The following is a 20,388-nucleotide window of genomic DNA, read 5'->3' on the forward strand; positions in this document are numbered from 1 at the left end:
TGTTGTGGAACCCTCCCAAGACGGCGACTTCTCATTGGTCAGCCTGTGGCAGTTTGAATTTGGTGGCGGCGGTCGCACGTCCGGTTGGCCGCGGAGCCGCTCCCTCTCAGCTGGAGCGGCGAGGTTTTTCAGCCCTTGTTTCTCGACCTGCAGGTATGTGCCTTTTAAGTCCTGGCCCCTAGGGCAGGGGTCCCCCTTCTAGCCCCCTAGGGCGCCCGTCCGCCCTCTCCCGCCACTTCGCGACCCCTTTCCCTCCCCCATCTCCGCCGCTGACCCCTTCTAGCTCGGTTCCCCGCTCCCCGCAGCCTCCACCGAAGCGCCATGGCTCCGTCTAGGAAGGGCAGCAATCGAGTAGCCAAGACTAACTCGCTACGGAGCCGGAAGCTCGCCTCCTTTCTTAAGGACTTCGACCGTGAAGGTGAGGGGCGGACCCCTGGTCGTCGCGGCTACCGGGGGCGATCGCGGGGCGCTGGCGGGTTGGGGCGCAGGCAGCACGGATTCGAGGCCCCATTGACCCGCTCGGTGACCCGTGTCCTGTCGGCTCTGCCCTCTCGCAGTGCAAATACGATCCAAGCAAATTCAGTCAGACAGGCAGAACCTCCTCAAGGAGTTGGATAACCTGTACAACATCGAGATCCTGCGGCTGCCCAAGGCGCTGCGCGAGATGAACTGGCTGGACTACTTCGGTAAGAGCTGCTGGAGTGTGCCCAGGCCTCGGTCTGGAGCCCCTCTGTGGTTATCGTGACCAGTGAGGTCTTCCATGATCACTATAGGAAACTGCAGCACCCCCACCTCCCCTTTTTTAATATACATATTTTATCCAACTATTTAAAAACGAATGAATGAGTAACTTGATTTGCTACCAGAGTTCGGGTGGAAGGATAACCCCAAGCAGTGCTTTCTGCATCTTATGGAAATTGCCAATTTAAAAATGGGCAAATCGAATTGTGAAGTGCAAGGACCTGAGAGTTTTCCTGGCCAGAGAAAAATCCCAGCCTGTTCCCCACCCCCTTGTTAAATGTCCAGGGAAATGCAAGAGGCTGTCCTTTCTGCTGGATTACCCTTTTTCTGTTTTGCTTATTGTTAATTACACAGCATGTAGCCTCTTTCCTGGGTAGAAATGCCTGTTCTGCTCAAATAGTAGACATTTAATGATTCTTTTGATTCGCTGTTTTATTTAGTAATCTTGTTTACACATTTCTACAAATATTCATTGAGCGTGTGTGTCAGTAACAAGGCTGGATGCCCTGAGGAATAAAACAGACATCGTCCCTACTCTCAGGAACTGACAAGTTAGTAGAGAAGGATCATTTAAAAAATTCACACAAGGTTATATAATGAAAATTAGTCAGTAAGCACATTTGTATAGTGCTTCCTATGCCAGACAGGCATTGTACCAAGTGTTTTGCATATATTAACTAATTTTGTCCTCATAATGACCATATTCATTATTAATATTGTCCCTATTTTATGGATGACAAGGTTAAGGTGCAGAGAGATTGGTTACTTTGCTCAAGGTCTCATAAACCAGTTGGGGGCAGTCTGTCTGAACGCAGGCATTCTGGTTTTGAAACCTGAGTTTTTAACTATTATAGAATACTAGGAGTATTTCTAGCGGGAGGACCTAACCTCACTTTTTGTTCTACATCTAAATCTTGCAGAGACCCTTTCATTCAACACACATTTACCACATAGCTACTGTATGACATATTTTTGCAAGAAGCTATGGATATTATCTCTGTCCTCAAAGAATTCAGTTCAGGGCAGGGGTGGACACTTAAACAACTTTGAGTAGTTGTTGGGTATGACGAGAGTGAGCAGCTAACTCAACATGTAGCAATCTGCTGTGATAGCAAAATGGGCAGAGTTCGGGGTCTGGGCTGAGTTTGAAGGATGAATTAGAAGTTTGTCGGGTGCAGAGGAAATCATAAGTACCAGGCCTCTGAGTCATGAGAGGTGGTGGCACATTTGGGAAATAACAGGAACTTTGGTGTGGTGGAACACAGGATAGGTCGTGGAGGGGATGAGTCAAGCTTGGAGGAAGATTAGACTAGATTGTGAAGGTCCTTGAATGTTGGACCAAGGGCTTAATCTGGTCCAGTTTTAGAAAGATAACTGGTTGTATTAGGGAAGATGATTTGTCATTAAGATCTGATAGTAACTAAACAAAATGTTCTTTTTAAAGCTCTTGGAGGAAACAAGCAGGCCCTGGAAGAGGCAGCAACAGTAAGTGACTTGTTTTATTTTTAAACTGTTGGTTAGTTTTTAAGTTTAGTCTGGTCACAAAATCCAACCAGTGGGTGCTTACTGTGGAAGAGGTTCCACAGGGGACACTATCTGTTTGTGTCAGCTGAAAAATTAGAGTCGTCAAATGCTGAGTACATGAAGACCGAATAGTTTTGAGCCCTATGAAGAAAGGCAGTTCTATTTTTGGCAGGTTCTTTGCAGCTCTTTGCCCTGACCTCTGCAGGGGAAGTAGAAAGCCTTAAATCCAAGTTCCTTTAAGCCCCTGGATCATTACACAGTGACTTGGCCTGCTAGGTGACAAAGAGACTGTTGCTTTATCGTGTCAATACCACAGAAGCTGTACTCTTGCTTGAGTCTCTCGGGATTCCCCACCCCCTCTCACTTCCTTCCTCCCAGCATCAGCACCAGGACTGAAGGCAGGAAGATGGGGAAGCAAAATAACACGTTTAGATCTGTACTGTCCATTACAATAGCCACCAGCTACATGTAGCTGTTTAAATTAATTAAAAGTAATAAAATTAAAAGTTAAGTTCCTCAGACACATTAGCTACATTTCAAATGTTCAGTAGCCACGCGTGACTAGTGGCTACCATATTGGACAGCTCAGCAATAGAGCATTTCTACCCTGCAGAAAGTTCTATTGGACAGTGTTGGGAACTAGTCCATAAATGGGTTTCACAGAGACCCTAAACTCTCTAAAATCACACATGAACAATGTGTGTGTTTACATGTATTTGTGTATCTTTCTGGGGAGAAAGTTGATTATGGCCTTCGTCAGATTTACAGATGGAACTGTAGACTCTACATCCATCCAGACTCTACATCCTTCTATGAGTTGATCAGAATCATTTGGAATCGCAGAGTTTGAAGCAATCTAATTACAAAGGGTACATAGTAGCACTGAATAGCAGATCTCCAACCAGCGTCAGAAGTTAAAGGTACTTAGGAGCCAGTTGTTGAATCAGGAAAAAATTAGAGAGCTTGGGGGTGAATCTTGTAGGAGAGAGAGGGCCAGTAACTGAGAAATAAAATCAACAACTAGTAAAACGTTCTTAGTCCCTGCTTTGTCTTTCTTTAATATGTCTCCCCATCCACACCCAGATCTAATGTTTCAGAAGACTTACCTCTGAGATGAATCATAGCTAATGCACCACCCTTTTTTTTAACTAATCAGACATATAGAACCACAGATCAGAGCTTCTAATGTAGTGTGAGACATCCAGTGTCATCACACCAGGTGGAGAGAATTCTAGCGTTAGATAATGTGATTTAAAACTCCGGGAAGAAATGATACTTTGGTATAAAAGCTCTTAGTTGTTAAGTATGTGAGGGCTTCCAAGACTCCCTCCAGGATTGGTAATTGGCTAGGAGGACTCCCAGGGCTCAGCGTATAGTCATACTCATGGCTATGATTTATTACAGTGAAAGGATACAAAGCAAATCAGCAAAGGGGAAGGTGGGTGGGGCAAAGTCCAGGAGACCAGGCTCAGGCTCCCAAGAGTCCTCTCCCAGTGGAGTCACACATGACACGCTTAATTCAACAGGTGTGAAAAGTTGTCTACCAGAGAAGCTCATTAGATACTCAATGCCCAGGGTTTTTGTTGGGGGCTGGTCACATAGGCATCTTCTGCCTAGCATATACCAAAATGCCAGACTTGCAGAAGGAACGCAGGTGTTCAGCATAAACCATGTTGTTTGTACAAAGCTTAGGCACAGTGAGCCATTCTCCTGAGGGAATGGTGGGAACCCTGCAATGCAAGTTCTCATGCCAGCCATGGGCCAGCCATGTAAACAGGCCTTTCTACGGATGTCAGTCTCAGGCCTGTTAACTCTTCTGCACGGTGGGTGGTCAGTGGCCTGCCACCGGTGATACCTTCATAAACATGCCAGTTGTTTCTAGAGATGGCAGAAAGTTGGCCACCACATTCCATTCCATCAGCCACTTCAGACATCACTAATCTATTGCAACACTGTTTCTTACTAAGCTTGGACAGCCTCAGAATCCTTCTCTGAGCACTTCATGTAGTCTCTACTAATCTAGAGGTAAAACCTGGGTCATTCCTAGTCTGTAACAACTCTCTTGTGCCCTGTGAGGAAAGGCCTACGAATCATGACTGCCCTTGGCTATTCCCATACGTATAGGTGTCACCACTGGGAACAAATTTAATTAGAATGGCAACTGGAAGCCTTTTTGAAGGACCCAGGAGCACAATAGAAAACTTTATTGACCCTCTAGACTTAAAAAAAGAAAATGAGGGGCCAGCCCGTTGGCGTAGTGGTTAAGTTTGCGTGCTCTGCTTCAGTGGCCTGGGGTTTGCGGGTTTGGATCCCAGGCGTGGACCTACACACAGCTCATCAAGCCATGCTGTGGCGGCCTCCCACATACAAAATAGAGGAAGATTGGCACAGGTGTTAGCTCGGGGCCAGTCTTCCTCACCAAAAAAAAGAATAAAGAAAGAAAATGAGGGGGGCTGGCCTGGTGGTGTAGCGGTTAAGTGTGTGTGCTCCACTGCAGTCGCCCGAGGGTCCGCAGGTTTGGATCCCGGGTGTGCACCTATGGACTACTTGTCGGGCCATGCTGTGGCAGCATCCCATATAAAGTAGAGGAAGATGGGCACGATGTTAGCCCAGGGCCAATCTTCCTCAGCAAAAAGAGGAGGATTGGCATCGGATGTTAGCTCAGGTCTGATCTTCGTCACCAAAAAAAAAAAACCAAAAAGAAAAGAAAGAATGAAAATGAGAAGTCTGACGCAGCACCAACTGTCGTAGAGAATGTGGGTCATTAGGAACTTGTGTTGTTTGCCCATGGGATGGAAACAAGTGCAACCACTTTGGAAACCAATGAGGCATAACATCAAGGCTGATGTTTGTGCACCCTAAAACCCTGTAATGCTCTATCCCTAAGTATAGAGCCAAGAGATAACTTGGACATGCACATCAGACACGAGTGTAGGACAGTTTAAAGTAGCAGTGTTTGTAACAGCAAAAGACAGTTGACAGGAGATTGGACAAATCCATGGGATATAGTCACACAGTAGGATATTATATAGCAGTGGAAACAAACTGACTACAACCACAAATAGTGGTCAGAAACAAAACCAAACAAAATATTGTTTAAGCACACATAGTTTGTGAAGAAATATATATACACACACACACACACACACCATACACAGACATTTTCTTTTAAGCAAGTGGAATAATAGTGGTTGTCTCTGGGGAATGACAGAGTTAGGAGACTGGTCACCTTTGGGGGAGAGAAAAGGAAATAGAACAGGGAAAAGTACATGGAAGCAAGTTATTGGCACTGTTTTAGGTCTTGGGTTGTATGTGGGTTTATGGTAGTTCATTTTACTATGTTATAACTAAAATGTAACAACCTTTTGTATGTATCAAATAATATGTTTTTAACCTTAAAATATTGTTCCTCATATTTGATGGAATCTGCCTGGTGTTTTCTGCTATGTTTGTCACAGGCTGACCTGGATATCACAGAAATAAACAAACTAACAGCAGAAGCTATTCAGACACCCCTGAAATCTGCCAAAAGTGAGTACCTTTCACAACTCCTTGTTGAGCTGAGAAAGCCGAGGCCCAGAGTGGTAGGCCAGCTGCCTTGGGAGGCTTCATTGGTGGAGGCTTTTAGCTGAGAAAGCCGAGGCCCAGAATGGTAGGCCAGCTGCCTTGGGAGGCCTCATTGGTGGAGGCTTTTTCTTCTGATGTCTGGTCCTCAGTCTTGTAAATCCAAAAATTTAATTTTGGCCGCTGCATTCAGTTAATTGTATGCAGGACTGAAAGTAACCAAACTTTCAAGACCGATGTGTTAGCGAAAGTGAGAGTGAATGGAAGGGAATAAAAGATGTGCTGGAAACCAAACGCTGTCGCCTGCTCAACTCCCCTGAGTTAGAGAGGATACAAGACTTAGAGAGGTGTGACAGGACATGGTCATGTCAGCCGGGATGCTCCCTGATGTGATCAGAAGGGGTGGCTTTCTCAGCACGTCATTCCATGTCACTTGATTCAGTGACCCCTCTGTGTAAAATCCTTTCACATGTGCGCCCCACACTCTGACAAACTGACTTACAGGAAAGTTTCGGGGAAGCCGGGTTGTAATTAGCATGGAATCAGGCCAGGATGAGCTCTGTTGTGGACTTGATGTCACTGTCATTAAGCTTTGGTAGCTCGATGTATCCAACTCTGACCCAGGGCCTGGATTTCCGGCCTGCCCACTAGGGCACCTTCTCCACTGGGCAGGGCCAGAAACACTGTCCAGTTCTTGTTCCAACTTGCCTTCCATCACAATTGCCTAGTAGCGTGAAGAAAGTGTGATGAGATTTTCACTGTCTTAGTGTCACATTCCAGTCCTGCCTCCCTGAGGTTATGACGTAACTGGACTTGGGTGTTCCTAGAGTTCTGCAGCCACATGTTTACAATGTGTTGGGTCACTTTGCATTATTTATACATTTAGGTAATATCAGTTTCTCTTCTGAGTTCCATCAGTTTTGCTTACTTGGTTGGGGAGAGGGAGGTTCTGATTTCACCCCTGAGAACTGAACACTCCAGGACCAGTGTCAACCAGTGGTAGAAATTGTTTGTGTGCCCTTTTGATCACTGAACTTCAACTACATTGTAAGCTATTTTTTTTTTTTAAAGGTAAATAAACTTATATTCTTATTTAATGTATCAGAAAAAAAAAAGCTTAAAGCTCGTTTAGTCTGATTTTTCCCTCCACGATTAAATGCATGAATTTTCCCTACGGAGTCTCTGCTCAGGGTGTGTAGCTCCTGGCTGTACGTATTTAGCAATGAGACACTCTACCTTTCATCACTAAACACAGCTGTGATGGTAAGAAAGTTCTTTCTAAGTTTCTTTGAGCTATCGACATAAATAATATTTTATTAGAATAAATAATAATACTTATTATAACACGTGTCCAGTACTGTCCAAAGGGCTTTACATTCATTCATTCCACACATAGTTAATTAACACAAGCACGGTTCTAGGGTTGGGGATACAGGAATAGAAACAACGAAGAGCCTGTTCTTGGGCAGCACACATTTCAAATCTCACAATATCCCTATAAAGTGACTCCTCCCCTTTATAGATGAGGAAACTGAGGCACCACGATGAAAGACTTGTGACCTGGTTAGTGATAGGGCCGGGCCTCAAGCTCAAGTCTGTCTGACCCTAGAGTCACTCTTGTCAGAAGGCTGGGCTGCCCACACAAGGCATCATGGGGCGGCTTAACCACTCTGATTAGTTTCCTTTGTCTACACCTCCTTTTTACAAAAGTCATCTTCTTTACATTGGGTCTGTTTCTTGCATACAGCCTAAGATTGCATAAGTTTTATTTCCTGTAAGAAATGTGAATGCATGAAAGCTTATTCCCACGAGACATGTCATGCTGTTAAAACTGTTTCTTATAGCACGGAAGGTAATACAAGTGGATGAAATGATAGTGGAAGAAGAAGAGGAAGAAAATAAAAATAAGAATCTTCAAACTGCAAGAGTAAGTAGGCACTCCGGTTCAGGGCTGGGGCCTGACAGGAAACAAGGAAATACAAAAATACAGAAAATACAGTGTTGCCCTCCCAGAGTTCACGGTTTAGTAAAGAAGATCCCACTTAAATTACTGATAACCAGAGTGATAATAGAAGTGTGTACAAAGTGCACAGAACATAGAAGAGGAAGCTGAGTCTTACCTACCCGATTAGATACAACCAGGCCTTTCAAGGTGAGTGAGGTTTCACTACTGGAGAAGAAAGGGGAGAGAGTTCCCGGAGGAGGTATGAGAGTGTCCAGTTAAGGAACAAGAAGCAGTTTGGTATGGCTGGGATATGAGCTGTGAGGCTAAGCTGGGTAGAGTTGGGGCTAGATCATGAATGGCCTTGTGTGCCAAGCTTGGCCATTTTGATTTCATCGGATTGGTAATGGTAAGTGACATGACCAGATGGGTATTTCAGAACAGTACAGCCTTCCCTCAGTATCTGCGGTGGATTGGTTCCAGGACCCCCATGGATACTGAAATCCAAGGATGCTCAAGTCCCTTGGCCCTCCATACTCACATTGTGGAACCGTGGAGATGGAGGGCCAGCTGTCTTCAGGATAAGTGGGAGAGAGGAAAACGGGACAAAGCAGTTAGGAGACTGTTGTAATTCTTGAACTGAGGCACTGACCCTATAAAAGGAGAAGGGGTGGTTTTGAGAGAAGTTTTAAAAGGGAGAATGGACAAGATTGGTGGAGGAAAGGAGAAAACCAGAGATGACTAAATGGTTTCCAGCTTAGACAACTGCCGTCCCGTGGAGCGTGGGACACAGGAGGAAGAGTGGGGCTCGATTCGGGTGAAGGAGAGCAATTCATATGTCAGTTTTTTGACAGGTGGAGTGTTTAATACTTTTCCAGGACGTCTAATCTAGACAGAAATTTTAGCGTGGAGCTCAGGGAGGAGGAGGAGATTGCGAGATACTCAGACTCCCAGGTCTTTAGGTGATTGTCCCAGCGTGGGCGGCAGGTTGTGCAGGGAGAGCACAGAGAGGGAGGCTGAGGGTGGGCACTAGGAGGGAAGTAGAGAGAGGAGCTCGTGCAGAGCTCATGCAGAGGAGCAGACTGCAGAGGGACGGCCAGAGAAGTAGGAAGGTGGGTCCATCTTGGAAGACGAGGAGAGAATTGTCAGAGAGTGAGGAGTGACTCTTGTCAGGTACCCTCGAGGACTCAGGAGGCGTGAGGACTGCTGAGGGTTCCTTGGATTGGGCGCCTGGGGTGCCCTTAGTGACCTTCCAGCAGCACTTTATGGGGGGGGGTGCGGGTGGACGATCCAGGCTGCAGTCAGTTCAAAAGAGATTTACCTTGAATCTTGGCCAAGACCCTCTGTTTGAAGACCCAGCCAGTGCAAGTCCTTAGTTGATCAGTTATGTTCTGACTTCCGTGAGCAGACCTTCAGTGTTCACTGTTTGTTTTCTTTCCCAGAGCTGGCCCCTCTCCTCTACTTTTCTTACCCTCCCTCACCTTTCCCCTTTGTGGGGCATTTTGTAACCTCAGTTTCATGTGATCGTGACTTTAGGTCAAAAGATGTCCTCCATCCAAGAAGAGAACCCAGTCTGTACAAGGAAAAGGCAAAAGCAAAAGGTACCAGGTTTTCGGGTTTAGACGTGTGTTTGGTTTTATTGGAGAGCCACATCATCGTGGCAGAATAGGGGGTGAAAGGGCTGTTGTGGCTCGTGTGCAAGTAGAGCTTAGTCATCGAGGCCTTAAGTAGCCAAGCTGGAGGGGCCTCGAGGGATGATCTGACCCAACACCTTCTCCAACTCTTCTGCCCATCTTCTCTATCCTCTCCCACTTTTTTTTTCAATGCTAACAGAATGAGGCCCAGAAATATAGAAAGCACTGCATATTTTCTTTAGTTTTCTGACAGTCCACGTGCAGAGCTACCCGTAGTCAGTCTCAAAGTGGCTGTCACCTACCTATAGTTAGTTTCTTGAGATGTACCTCCTGGTCCTGAAAGCAGAGAATCACCATGGGCTTGAACTGATTCTGCTGGACCCTACTGACCATTTGAGAGTAGGGGCTGCATCTCCAACAAGCCTAGGAAAGTGGTCACTGGGATATGTGGCTGTGAAGGAGTGGACTCCTCTCATTCCTCCCTGAGCAGTGGTGACTCCAGCTGGGGCCCTGCAGAGTGTTGAGAGGCTGGCTCCTTCCTTTCGTTCTGTTAGCTGGATTCTGGAGAATTCTGGAGGCTGACTGCTTGGGTTCAAAGTCCTGGCTCTGCCCTAATTGGCTATGTGATCCCAGGCAAGTTATTTAAACTCAATATGCCTGAGTCTCTGCATCTGCGAGTGAAGATAATCGTGGTGCTTCTCATGGGGTTGTTTGGAGGGTTACACGAGTTCATGTGTGGAGGGCATCAGGACAGTATCTGACATGGTCAGTACTCTCCAGGTGTTACCTGCCTCTGCTGCTGCGGTCATTGGACCTGCGAGTTGGCGCACCTAATGGCTGTTTCTTACCTGTAGGTCGAGCCATTATAACACTGTTACCCCAGCTGTGGGCCGACTGGAGTTATCTCTGGTGAAACCTACTCCAGGCTTGACGCCCAGGTTTGACTCCAGGTGAGTACCAAGCGCAGCGCTTGGATTTTTTGGGAGCCCAACATTTGACATCAGTCAGAGAAGGGTGTTTAAGCAAATCCTCCTGACTCCTTGGCCTAGAACCTTCTCAGAGGAGGGGACCCGTCTGGGCTTCCCAGCGTTTGCCTCTCTGAGTGCAGGCTCACCTGTTTACAGCAACAAAATGACTCTTCATCTGAGGAGAGGGGGGAGGGCATTGTCTGATGACTAGGAGGCCTCTAGTGATGCTTTTGGTCTTTTCTGATTCTGATCAGAAGTTTTTTTTAAAAGGGTAGATACTCTCCTGTACCCTTGGTAGAAGTGAAAATTGACACTGCCTTTTGGGAGACCAGCATTAACAAGAATGTTCTCGCAGCATAAATTAATCCCTTCTGTAGGGCGGGTCACCTCAATAGGGAATGCTTTGTAGCCATTTAAACAGAAGGGCTCTGTGTGTGCTGACGGGAAGAGCTTCACGATCACGAGCATCTCCAACCAGGTTGCAGAGCAGTGTGTACTAGATGATCCCACTTGCTTTTATACACATAGAAAGTTTCTGGAAGGACGCATAAGGAATTGAGAGTGATTATCTGTGGGATGGGAGAGTGAGGAAGACTTACCTTCTACTTTTATTTTTTATTTATTTTTTTGTGTGTGTGAGGAAGATCAGCCCTGAGCTAACATCCATGCGAATCCCCCTCTTTTTGCTGAGGAAGACCAGCTCTGAGCTAACATCTATTGCCAATCCTCCTCCTTCCCGCCCCCCACCCCAAAGCCCCAGTAGATAGTTGTATGTCATAGTTGCACCTCCTTCTAGTTGCTGTATGTGAGACGTGGCCTCAGCATGGCCGGAGAAGTGGTGCGTCGGTGCGCGCCCGGGATCCGAACCCGGGCCGCCAGTAGAACCCAGGCCACCAGTAGCGGAGCGCACGCACTTAACCGATAAGCCACGGGGCCGGCCCTTACCTTCTACTTTTAAATCTCACTCCTCTTTAACTGTTTTTTCACATGAGCATATAGCAAAGAACACTTGGAGAAAGTAGGTAGCAGCATTTTAACTGTCTTGAGAAAGTTTGGGAATTAATATAATGATGTAATCTCTGAATCATCCTCCTGTGACCCTGGAAAATTCCTCTTGATGGAACCACTTAGCCACTCTTGGAAATACATTAACCATAGTTTATTTCTGGCTTTGTGGATGGTGGGAAGGATGGATGGTGGATGGATGGATGGGTGGATGGATGGATGACTGGCATCCATATGGAGCTTTGGACCTAAAATTTACATGGATAAGAATTGACTCTTGCTTGATGTGTGTTTGATAATTACAACCTCCTTTCTCCAGCTGTGTTTAGTCATTACTGCTTAAATTTTTTTTCCCCTAAATTTAGAACATGCCTTCTTAGAAATGTGTGGTTTGAAAACTGCAGCTTGAGGCCAGATGGGGGTTGGAAGGGCTCATAGCGCCTGGTGTCATCCAGTCTGCCAAGCCATCTTTACAAAGATTTTCCCACTTTATAGGGTCTTCAAGACCCCAGGCCTACGTACTCCAGCAGCCAGAGAGCGGATTTACAATATCTCGGTGAATGGTAGCCCTCTCGCCGACAGCAAAGAGATCTTCCTCACTGTGCCAGTGGGAGGCGGAGAGGTGAGTGTTTCAGGGGGAAGCCAGGCCACAGTGTGCTGCTCAGTCAGCGTTTCCTTTCCCTGGTCCATTACTCACTTCTCTCCCCAAAAGTCCTTTTGGTTTTGGATCCTGTTTTCCACACTTCTGTAGGACTCAGAACCCAGTCCTCTCCCAGGTTAGAGGCCCAGACTGGGAACATCCTTGCCCAGGTCTGGGTTCCATTTGTTCATCAGCTGACTTTGCCCACTCATCTTGTAGGAGGTCCCAGATGTAGAAGACATGGTTCCTGCTCTTGAGAAGTAATTTGGTACTCAAGAGAGGTTCACGATGAACTATAATATCATGTGATGTGTGCAGTAATAGAGATATTAAAGAGAGTGCAGAGGAGGGCACTGTGTGCTTAGTCTAGAAGGGGGAGCGTGAGCTGCGTCTTCCACTTTGTATAACTTGGAGGGGTTCTGAAGCCAGCTGAGCCCAGGTTCTCTGGGCTGAGTAGAGCACGTTGCTGACCTCAGCCCTGGGGAAGGAAGGATGGTTTATCCCAGATGTGGTCTTCAGGGCATTTCTAAGCTAAGGTACACGCCCCTTGTTCCCCAGGTGATCCAGCCAAAGCACTGATGTCATTGTCTCCTTAGGGCTAACACCCTCCTACTTGCCTTGCCACTTCCCCTACCAAGTGCAGGATATCAGGAGGACGCTTGGGACACACTGGGGTGCTGGATGGAGGTTCCTGCCCTAAGGGCCATGCCAATTTAACCCACTCTCCCCTCCACACAGAGCATGCGATTATTGGCCAGTGACTTGCAGAAGGTCGATATCGCACAACTGGACCCAGAGGCCTTGGGAAACATTAAGAAGCTCTCCGTAAGTCTCATATTCATCTCCACACTCAGGGCGCCTCCAATAGCTTTCTTGGCTTAGCTGTACGTAGGATTATCTTTTGGGTCTGGGCTCATGCTTTATACTTACAGTTGTGTTGCCTTCTTTCCCCCAAAGGATTTGACTGTTATCCTGCTTACCTAGCAGCAATTCTGTTCCTAAATTGATGTTGAGTTTCAGTCCGTCCCAGAGTGTGTGCCACAGAAGTTCCACAACAGAATCCAATTCTGCCTCGTTCAGGCAGTGGGTACCAATGTGTCAGGGCACGACTGACTGCCAGGAACTGAAGCTTCCTCACAGTAGTTTGGGAATGGGGGAGGGGCTTGTTACAAGGAATCAAAGAAAGTGCTAATAGCCAGGCCCCCAGGGTGGCGGGACCATCAGCGACAGGAGTTTGTGGAGCTCCACTGTGGTGCGCCAGCTCCTTCAGCATCTCTCTGTCTTGGGGCCTGTGCACTCATTTCTCTTGGACTTCTTCCTTTCTCCCTCCCTCTCCGCAGATAACCTTCACAAGGCTCTTGGTCCTGCACTCTCATGACATTGGTTTGTGTGTGGCTTTGGGCAGCCACATTTCCAACTCGAACCTGATTGCGCCAGTGTCGAACACTGACCGTCCAGTTTCTTGTCTTTGTTTAAATTCTCAAGAGGAAGAATTTACTTGGCTCAGATGGGCCTCCCTGGTCCAGTCAGCATGGTCTTGGAGTGGTAGATGGGAGCACTTAGTGCAAACATGGCTGCCCTAGGCCCACCCTTCCGGGGGGTCTGTGAAGGCTACAACTAAGGAACGGGACAGGGATGGAGCTGCTTTCCCAAACACATCTGGCTGAACATAGGCCCAGTGCCAAGGTCACACATACACCTAGCCACCCAAATCTGGTGATACTCATCGTCTAGTTGGACCTAAGCATTACTGTTCCCAAATTATACCTTCATGTCTCATTTGAGATGTTATTTTACTCCTTTGTTCAGATGAGAAATGGAGATTCAGAAAGGTTAATTAATTAGTTTGTGATACAAGTATAGTCACACGTCGCTTAACCACGAGGATATGTTCTGAAACATGCGTTGTTAGTCTATTTCGTTGTTATGCGAATATCATAGAGTGTACTTCCACAAACCTAGATGGTACAGCCTACTACACACCTGGGCTGTATGGTACTAATCCAATCTTAATCTTATGGGACGGCTGTCATATATATGGTCTGTGATTGACCGAAACATCGTTAGTGGTGCGTGACTACAGAGAATGGAGGGCTGAGATTCACTCAGACCTGCGTGACCCCAAATCCAGTGCTACCTGAGTAGACTAGTAAGTGGCTCACTGAGCAGTGTGCTCAGTGTCATCTTCTCTAAATGACCTGTCTCCTTTTCTTTTTAGAGCCGTCTTGCCCAAATCTGCAGCAGCATACGGACTCACAAGTGAGGCTGCTCTTCCAAGAAGCTAAACTTGACAGGATGGACCTTCAATGGGCACTTCTGGGACCCTGAAGACACCTCTTCCCTTCAGCCTTATTGTTTGTTTGAGTGTGAAGTTCCAGAGCAGGGAGTGGTGTCCCTCTTGGAGAATTTGGGAAGCGAGGAGACACACTGTTCCCCCATCAGTTAGAGAAAGCCATGTTATTCACACTTCCCAACCCAGGTGACAAAGACACTGCCTGCTGCGTCCATGCAGTCAAAACTTCCTGTCATTCTCCCGGCTGAATTCTCCTTCCTGCTCTCAGAGCTGCCTCCTTCTGCCTCCTGTAACTCAGCCTCCTCTTTGCCGTGCCCTAACTCCAGTGGAGGTGGCGTGAAAGCAGCTCATGTTCTCAGGAAGACCGCCTACTCACCCTCACCAGAGAACCCTCTGCATCTGGCATTTCCGTTCTGTGTCTGCTTGAGGCTGGGAGGTTTAGACTCAGAAGTGAGAGCTCTTGGCCATGAGAGAGCAGATCCAGAAAGCTGAGAGGAACTGTACACATGGGGCCAGGACAGCAGAACAGGACGTGTCGCGGCAGTGACCACAGCAGAACACCTCTCTCCCTCCCACGCCCATCCCCTCTTTCTCCTGTGGTGGGTACTAAATGGGGCTTTGGAATCTTACACCTGCTATGCCCAATCATTTTTTTCAAGCTGACTTGTGGAACAGTGTTTTGTATTTATCCCTGTTTACCGACGACCAAAAATTAGTTTAGAGGCAGCTTCCATGTCTTGTTCCTCTACCTCTCTGGTTAGTGGGAATTTGGATAAGGGAATTATAGGGCTTAGCTTAGTCTAGGGTTTTTATGTGATTGACTGCAGAAGAACCATCTCTCAGCTCTCCGTGGTCCACTGGTCCCTGCCAGGTCTATAGACTTTGCAGAGAGCACTTCTCTTTCCTGGGGTTTATTGAGGGAGTGGGAGGGCGCGGGTATAACTTGACTGGTGGCCTCATTCCATTCCATTTATCCTCAGCACGTACTAGTTATTTGGAGTAGCACTCAGTGCTCCAGCCAGCGCCTCTGCTCCAAGAATCATGCAATGTGGTCCCAGACCATGGGACTGAGAGGTCCTACCCCACACTCGAGGGCGCGCAGTGCTCTCACGTGTGACTCTTGGTTGTACTGTGTGTTATTTTGCTACATGACCATTCTAGTGATTCAGTCCTGTTCAAGACGTATTCTTTTCACGTTGTTTTATTCTCCCTTTCCTAAGACTTTTGTACATATTGTTTTCCTGAGTAATGGTATCTATAAGCTGATTTATTTTAATCAGAGCTACTGAAAGGTACCTGTTTTCAATAAATTTTGGCTTTATTTGTTTTTAATCAATATTCAGCCTTCCTGTCACCTCCAAGCTGTCCTGCCTGGACTAGAGGCAGCTTTGGAGCTGAAGCGATTGGAGTGGGGTCTTTGAATGGCGACTTTCCTCAGAAGATGCGAAAACCTTGACTTCAGGCAGACTCTCTCATATCTGAAGAGGGGGCCCTCACCCCAAGATTCAAAGCATAGGTAACCTACCCCTAGAAATTTTCCCCCAACACCTTCGCTCCATGAGCTAGAAATTCACATCTGGGAGGACAAAGTCTAGGGTATCTGTAGTTTACTGTGCAGTCAAGCCTCGTTGGCCAGGAACAGAGCAGGTGCAGGGGTGAGTCCGTGATCGTGCTTCTCGCTTCCCAGAGTTCCAGGAAGATCTGGCAGATCTGCCTTCCTAGAATTCTTTGTACACTGAACATGATCAACATGGAACTCATGGTGGAAGAGAAGATAAATGGGTCATTCTTTAGCTAGGTCACTGGCAGTGACAGTTTATGGGGAAGGACCCTTTGGTCAGTGACGACGTTTGGAATAAAGGTTACTCGTTTCAAGTCACAAAGTCACCACACGTGAGGCCTCTCTCTTTTCCTTCATCGGCTGGTGTGTGGAGAAGAGCCTGACATGAAGGGAACACTCAGGATCCAACATCCTTGACCCAGAGCCCCCCCTCGCCCTCTGTCACTCCGTCTGCACCCCTGCCTGAATGAACCCAGTTGTAGGAAATGCGCAGTATGTGGCAGGGGCCTAATAAATGCCAGTCACGAGACGAAGATAGAGCAGTCCTTCATTCCATGTGAGGGGCTGACTTGTAAGGTGATGAGTTCCCCATCCCAGGATTTAAAGCATGGGCGGAACTGTCAGGGCTGGGGCTGGGATGTTGCAAAGAAAATTTAAACCTTGCTGCCAGCTCAGAGACCAGAAAGGGCCCGCAGACATACTTGCACTTTGGATTTTGTTTGCTTTTTCAAATTAATTGCTAACAATTTAAAAATTGCGAGATTTCACAAAAATGATTGCCAGCCTCCAAAAAATAAGATGTGGCCACAGGTCACAGTCAACTGGAGCCGAACAGCAGTTTTCCTTGGCCCCTAGAGAATCCTCTTCCCATTGAAAGCAATCCCTACTAGATGACTTCCCCTTGTTACCTACCTGGTCCCTGTGGGCAGTTTACTGAGTACCCTCTGCTGTGAGTAAAACTAGTAAAAGCAGAGCTGCTTTGGGTTGAAGGGAGGATGGGGCCTGGAGTCCCCTTCACCTGGCCCTTGAGGCAGTTTCAGAGAGCCCTAGAGTTCCAATCAGCAGTAGGTTCATTCTTTGCCCTACAGGCCCCCTGATCTTTCCAAAAGCCCTACTTGGGGCTTCCTGTTGAAAGAATTCCAAATGAATTGCCTTATGAAGCCTTATTCACATGAAGAGCTAGTTCTTGGGGGTGGGGATGGGGGTGACAGGACACACCTAAGCATCATTTATTCACAGTTTATTCACAGCGTCAGACATACCTTTTAGTCAGGAATTACTATCGCCATGTCCACCAATGACAATGAGTTTGCATAGCTATGCAGGGCTTACCTCCCCTGGAAAACAAAGGACGTCTCCGTGTCTCCGTGTGCACAAGCTCTGATAGTGTGTTTTCTTTTCTAATTTTACTCATTGACCGTTGTTGACTCATCTCTAAAATTCACCATGATGCATACGTGCTGAAGATTTTAATAGATAATATGTGTGGCTTCAGAAATGGAAGGCGTGAGAGACACTGTGAGAGAGTTCCATCAGAACCGAGGCCTACCTTGAGCTCCCCACCTACTGGGAGCCTGGAATCCAGTGTGCTTTGGCTGAGGTGCCTCTCCCTTGACAGGATTAGGCGTTTTCCCAGCCCTTTATTGTCCCCGCCTGCATCGCCTCACCTATTAAATGAGTCCCCTCCTGGCCCCCCTGCCAGCTGTAACCTGCACTTCTCCCCTTCTCCACTTTGCCGTCGTCTCTTCCTTCGTTGATATCAGGGTCCATGTAGTTGGCCTTTTCTGACCCTCAGATGATGGATATGGTGGAGGACATAACACAGCCTTGGCACCAAGATGCCAGGAAGAGCCCAGCTCCCCATCTGCAAGTTTCCAGTGCCCACCAGCACGTGCTGTGTGTCCCAACATGCCAAGAGCCATCAGGATGGAGACAGATGACAGTCTCGAAGGACACACCCCTTCAGATCGGGTGCAAAGGTCACGCTGGTGAACCTGCTTGTCTCAACTCTCCTCTCAGGGCCCCGGCTGAGTGTCAAGAATGAGTGTGGGGAGGGAGGAGAAGGGACAAGACGCAGCCTAACTGGGGGGAGATGTAAGGTGTTTCCAATGGGGAGACAAATTTGGTTTGGGTTTTTTAGTTTTTCTCTTAAACTTACATGAGCAGTCTTGGTCAAAACATTCCTTGGGGCAAGGTTTGAGAAACCCATAATCTGCCTGCAAAATCCTGGTAGACGGCATCAGGTCATCCATGAACTGAAATGGTTTCTGACTTCTCTCTGTTGCCCCAAGACCCCAGGGAGCCCAGCCACTAAGATGGGGTGGGACGCATCTTGAGGAGACTAGCAGGGTTTTTCCAAGATACTGGCAGACGCTTGAGTTTAAATGGCAAAGGGTACAAAGAGATTTAAAGAGAATGTGCTGTATGGTAAGTTTTACTCACGTCCTGAGCAGCGTGATGTGGGCGATGTTAGGAGCTGAGTCCAGAATTTAGTCACCGGTTAATAAGGGCAGTGAATGCACCACCTGGTGTTCCCTGGGGGCCTCCTCACACTGCCCCAGGGACCGGGTCAGGCAGAAGCCTTACGGCTGGACTCCCACCACACCTAGGATTTATCCCTATTGGGGTGCCTTTCACACTTCTTACTCAACTGAGTCCCCCATCAGGCAGTGGGGTCTTAGCTTCCCAGCGTCTGCCGCCTGTAGATGCCAGGTGCATGTTCACTGAATGAGCAAACACCTTGTCAAACCAGGTCAGTGGCCTCGCTGCCCGGAGACGTTCATTTCAATCCCCAACCGCATATTGTACGTCTACCTGGGGCCTCTGTCTTGCTAATAATGACATTTAGTGAGGGCCTACTGTGTGCCAGGCCCTGTGTGACGTGATGGTGAGGGTCCTCCATGCCCTGGCTGCGTGCCTCTGCCGGGGCAGACTTCAGCAGAGCAGCACTGCTGACATCTCAACCCACTCGTTCACTCCTCCCCACGAGGAAGAAGGGATTTACCTAAGGGGATCGGGGGACAGAAGGAATGACCTGCTTGAATCAGTGCCACCTGGCTTCTCCCGCAGTTCTGCCTGCCCACAAGAAGGGTGCACACTGGTCACGCGGGAAGCTGGTCAGGTAGCCCCGCCCCCGCAGGTGAGGCTTTTTTGGCTCTCCGGCTCAGCCTGGGTCTGGGTGGGCCTAATGCAGGGAAATGATGGGAAATGCACTTTGTCCCCAGTACACCACATCTCACTTATCGAAGAGATACATTTTACACATTTTAATGTCTCTGAAAATGGGATGCGTCTTCCAACCAGACGGCATAACACAATTTAATTGGCTGTGATATTTCTTAGTGATACATCTTACACTCAATGGCATCTTAGATTTGAACAAACACGGTAAGCAACGTTCTCCAGCCAAAGAGCTGGTACCTTGATCTCCACCTGTCCCAGTGAACAGGACTCAGTTGGTTCTGAGCACACGAGAGAGGAAAGGAGGTTAATTATTACCAGACAGTCCTCAGCGCTAAGCACTTCCCAAGGCCTGGATGAGTCAGGCAATCAGACACCTGCTCCAGGCTACCAACATGAACAGCCCGGGCCAGGGAGAGCAGAAGCACTAGCAAGCCGAGAAAAGCGAGGGCTCATGTGGTACGAGTGTGTGCGTGCACACGCGTGTGTGTGCATGTGTGTACATGTGACGTGTGTGACTGTGCACATGTGAGTGCTCAGGCAGTGCTCCAGGACTCAGCCCACACCCCCACTCTGCCCCAATCACTGTGTGATCACCTTCCTCGCTTTGCAGCACCCCTCAAAACATTCCCAGACTCCACTCCCCAGTCCTCCCATCTGGCTTCTGCCCCCCACAATTAAGATCACTGTTATAGGTTGAGTTGTGTCCCCTCAACATTTGTATGTTGAAGCCCTAACCCCAGGTACATCAGAATGGGACTATATTTGGAGACAGTGGCTTTACAGAGGTAAGCAAGTTAAAATGAGGTCATGAGGGTGGGCCAATGTGGACCAGTCTAATATGGCTGGTGTCCTTCTAAAAAGGAGAAATTTGGACAGAGACAGGTATAGAGGGAAGACAATGTGAAGAGACACAGGGAGAAGACGGCCGTCTACAAGCTAAGGAGAGAGGCCTGGAACAGATCCTTCTCCAAGTCCTCAGAAGAAACCAACTCTGCTGACACCTTGATCTCGGACTTCCACCCTCCAGAACTGTGGGACAATACACTCCCATTGCTTAAGCCCCCTGGCTTGTGGTACTTCACTACGGCAGCCCCAGGAAACAGATACAGTCACCACACATCTGTCCTGACAGCCGCTCGTCCACCCTCTTCTCACTTGGCTTCTCTGTATTTGACACCAAGACTTGCTTCTCCTCTGGCTCCACGACATGACTCCTTCCGGGCTCCTCTCCACTGCCCGCCTCAGGTCCCGCCTCCTGCTCTTCCTCATCCAGGGGCCTGCCAGGGTCAGAGTTCCTCCAGAGCTCCCCTCTCCTCCCCTGCTGGCCCAGGGT

The 20,388-nt window shown here is 47.9% G+C and overlaps 1 protein-coding gene across 1 annotated transcript; it reads left to right on the forward strand.

Annotated features, from left to right (window-relative positions):
• The first annotated feature begins 53 nt into the window (after positions 1-53).
• CDCA8 (cell division cycle associated 8) lies at positions 54-15,647 on the forward strand. The gene is made up of 11 exons (XM_058553717.1): positions 54-153; positions 306-418; positions 558-686; positions 2,186-2,226; positions 5,724-5,796; positions 7,674-7,756; positions 9,308-9,372; positions 10,260-10,355; positions 11,874-12,000; positions 12,757-12,843; positions 14,237-15,647. The coding sequence occupies exons 2-11, from the start codon at positions 322-324 to the stop codon at positions 14,279-14,281; spliced, it is 843 nt and encodes a 280-aa protein (XP_058409700.1). The 5' UTR covers positions 54-153; positions 306-321; the 3' UTR covers positions 14,282-15,647.
• Positions 15,648-20,388: the final 4,741 nt, after the last annotated feature.

This window comes from Diceros bicornis, chromosome 13, assembly GCF_020826845.1.
Source record: "Diceros bicornis minor isolate mBicDic1 chromosome 13, mDicBic1.mat.cur, whole genome shotgun sequence".
In the NCBI taxonomy this organism is placed as follows: domain Eukaryota; kingdom Metazoa; phylum Chordata; class Mammalia; order Perissodactyla; family Rhinocerotidae; genus Diceros; species Diceros bicornis.

What these genes read in the sequence shown, in the direction of transcription:
- CDCA8 (XM_058553717.1), top strand. Translation starts at nt 322, where the DNA reads ATGGCTCCGTCTAGGAAGGGCAGCAATCGAGTAGCCAAGACTAACTCG. An exon ending in TGCCAGTGGGAGGCGGAGAG is followed by an intron (nt 12,001 to 12,756) that starts GTGAGTGTTTCA and finishes CCCTCCACACAG; the next exon opens with AGCATGCGATTATTGGCCAG. An exon ending in GAAACATTAAGAAGCTCTCC is followed by an intron (nt 12,844 to 14,236) that starts GTAAGTCTCATA and finishes TTTTCTTTTTAG; the next exon opens with AGCCGTCTTGCCCAAATCTG.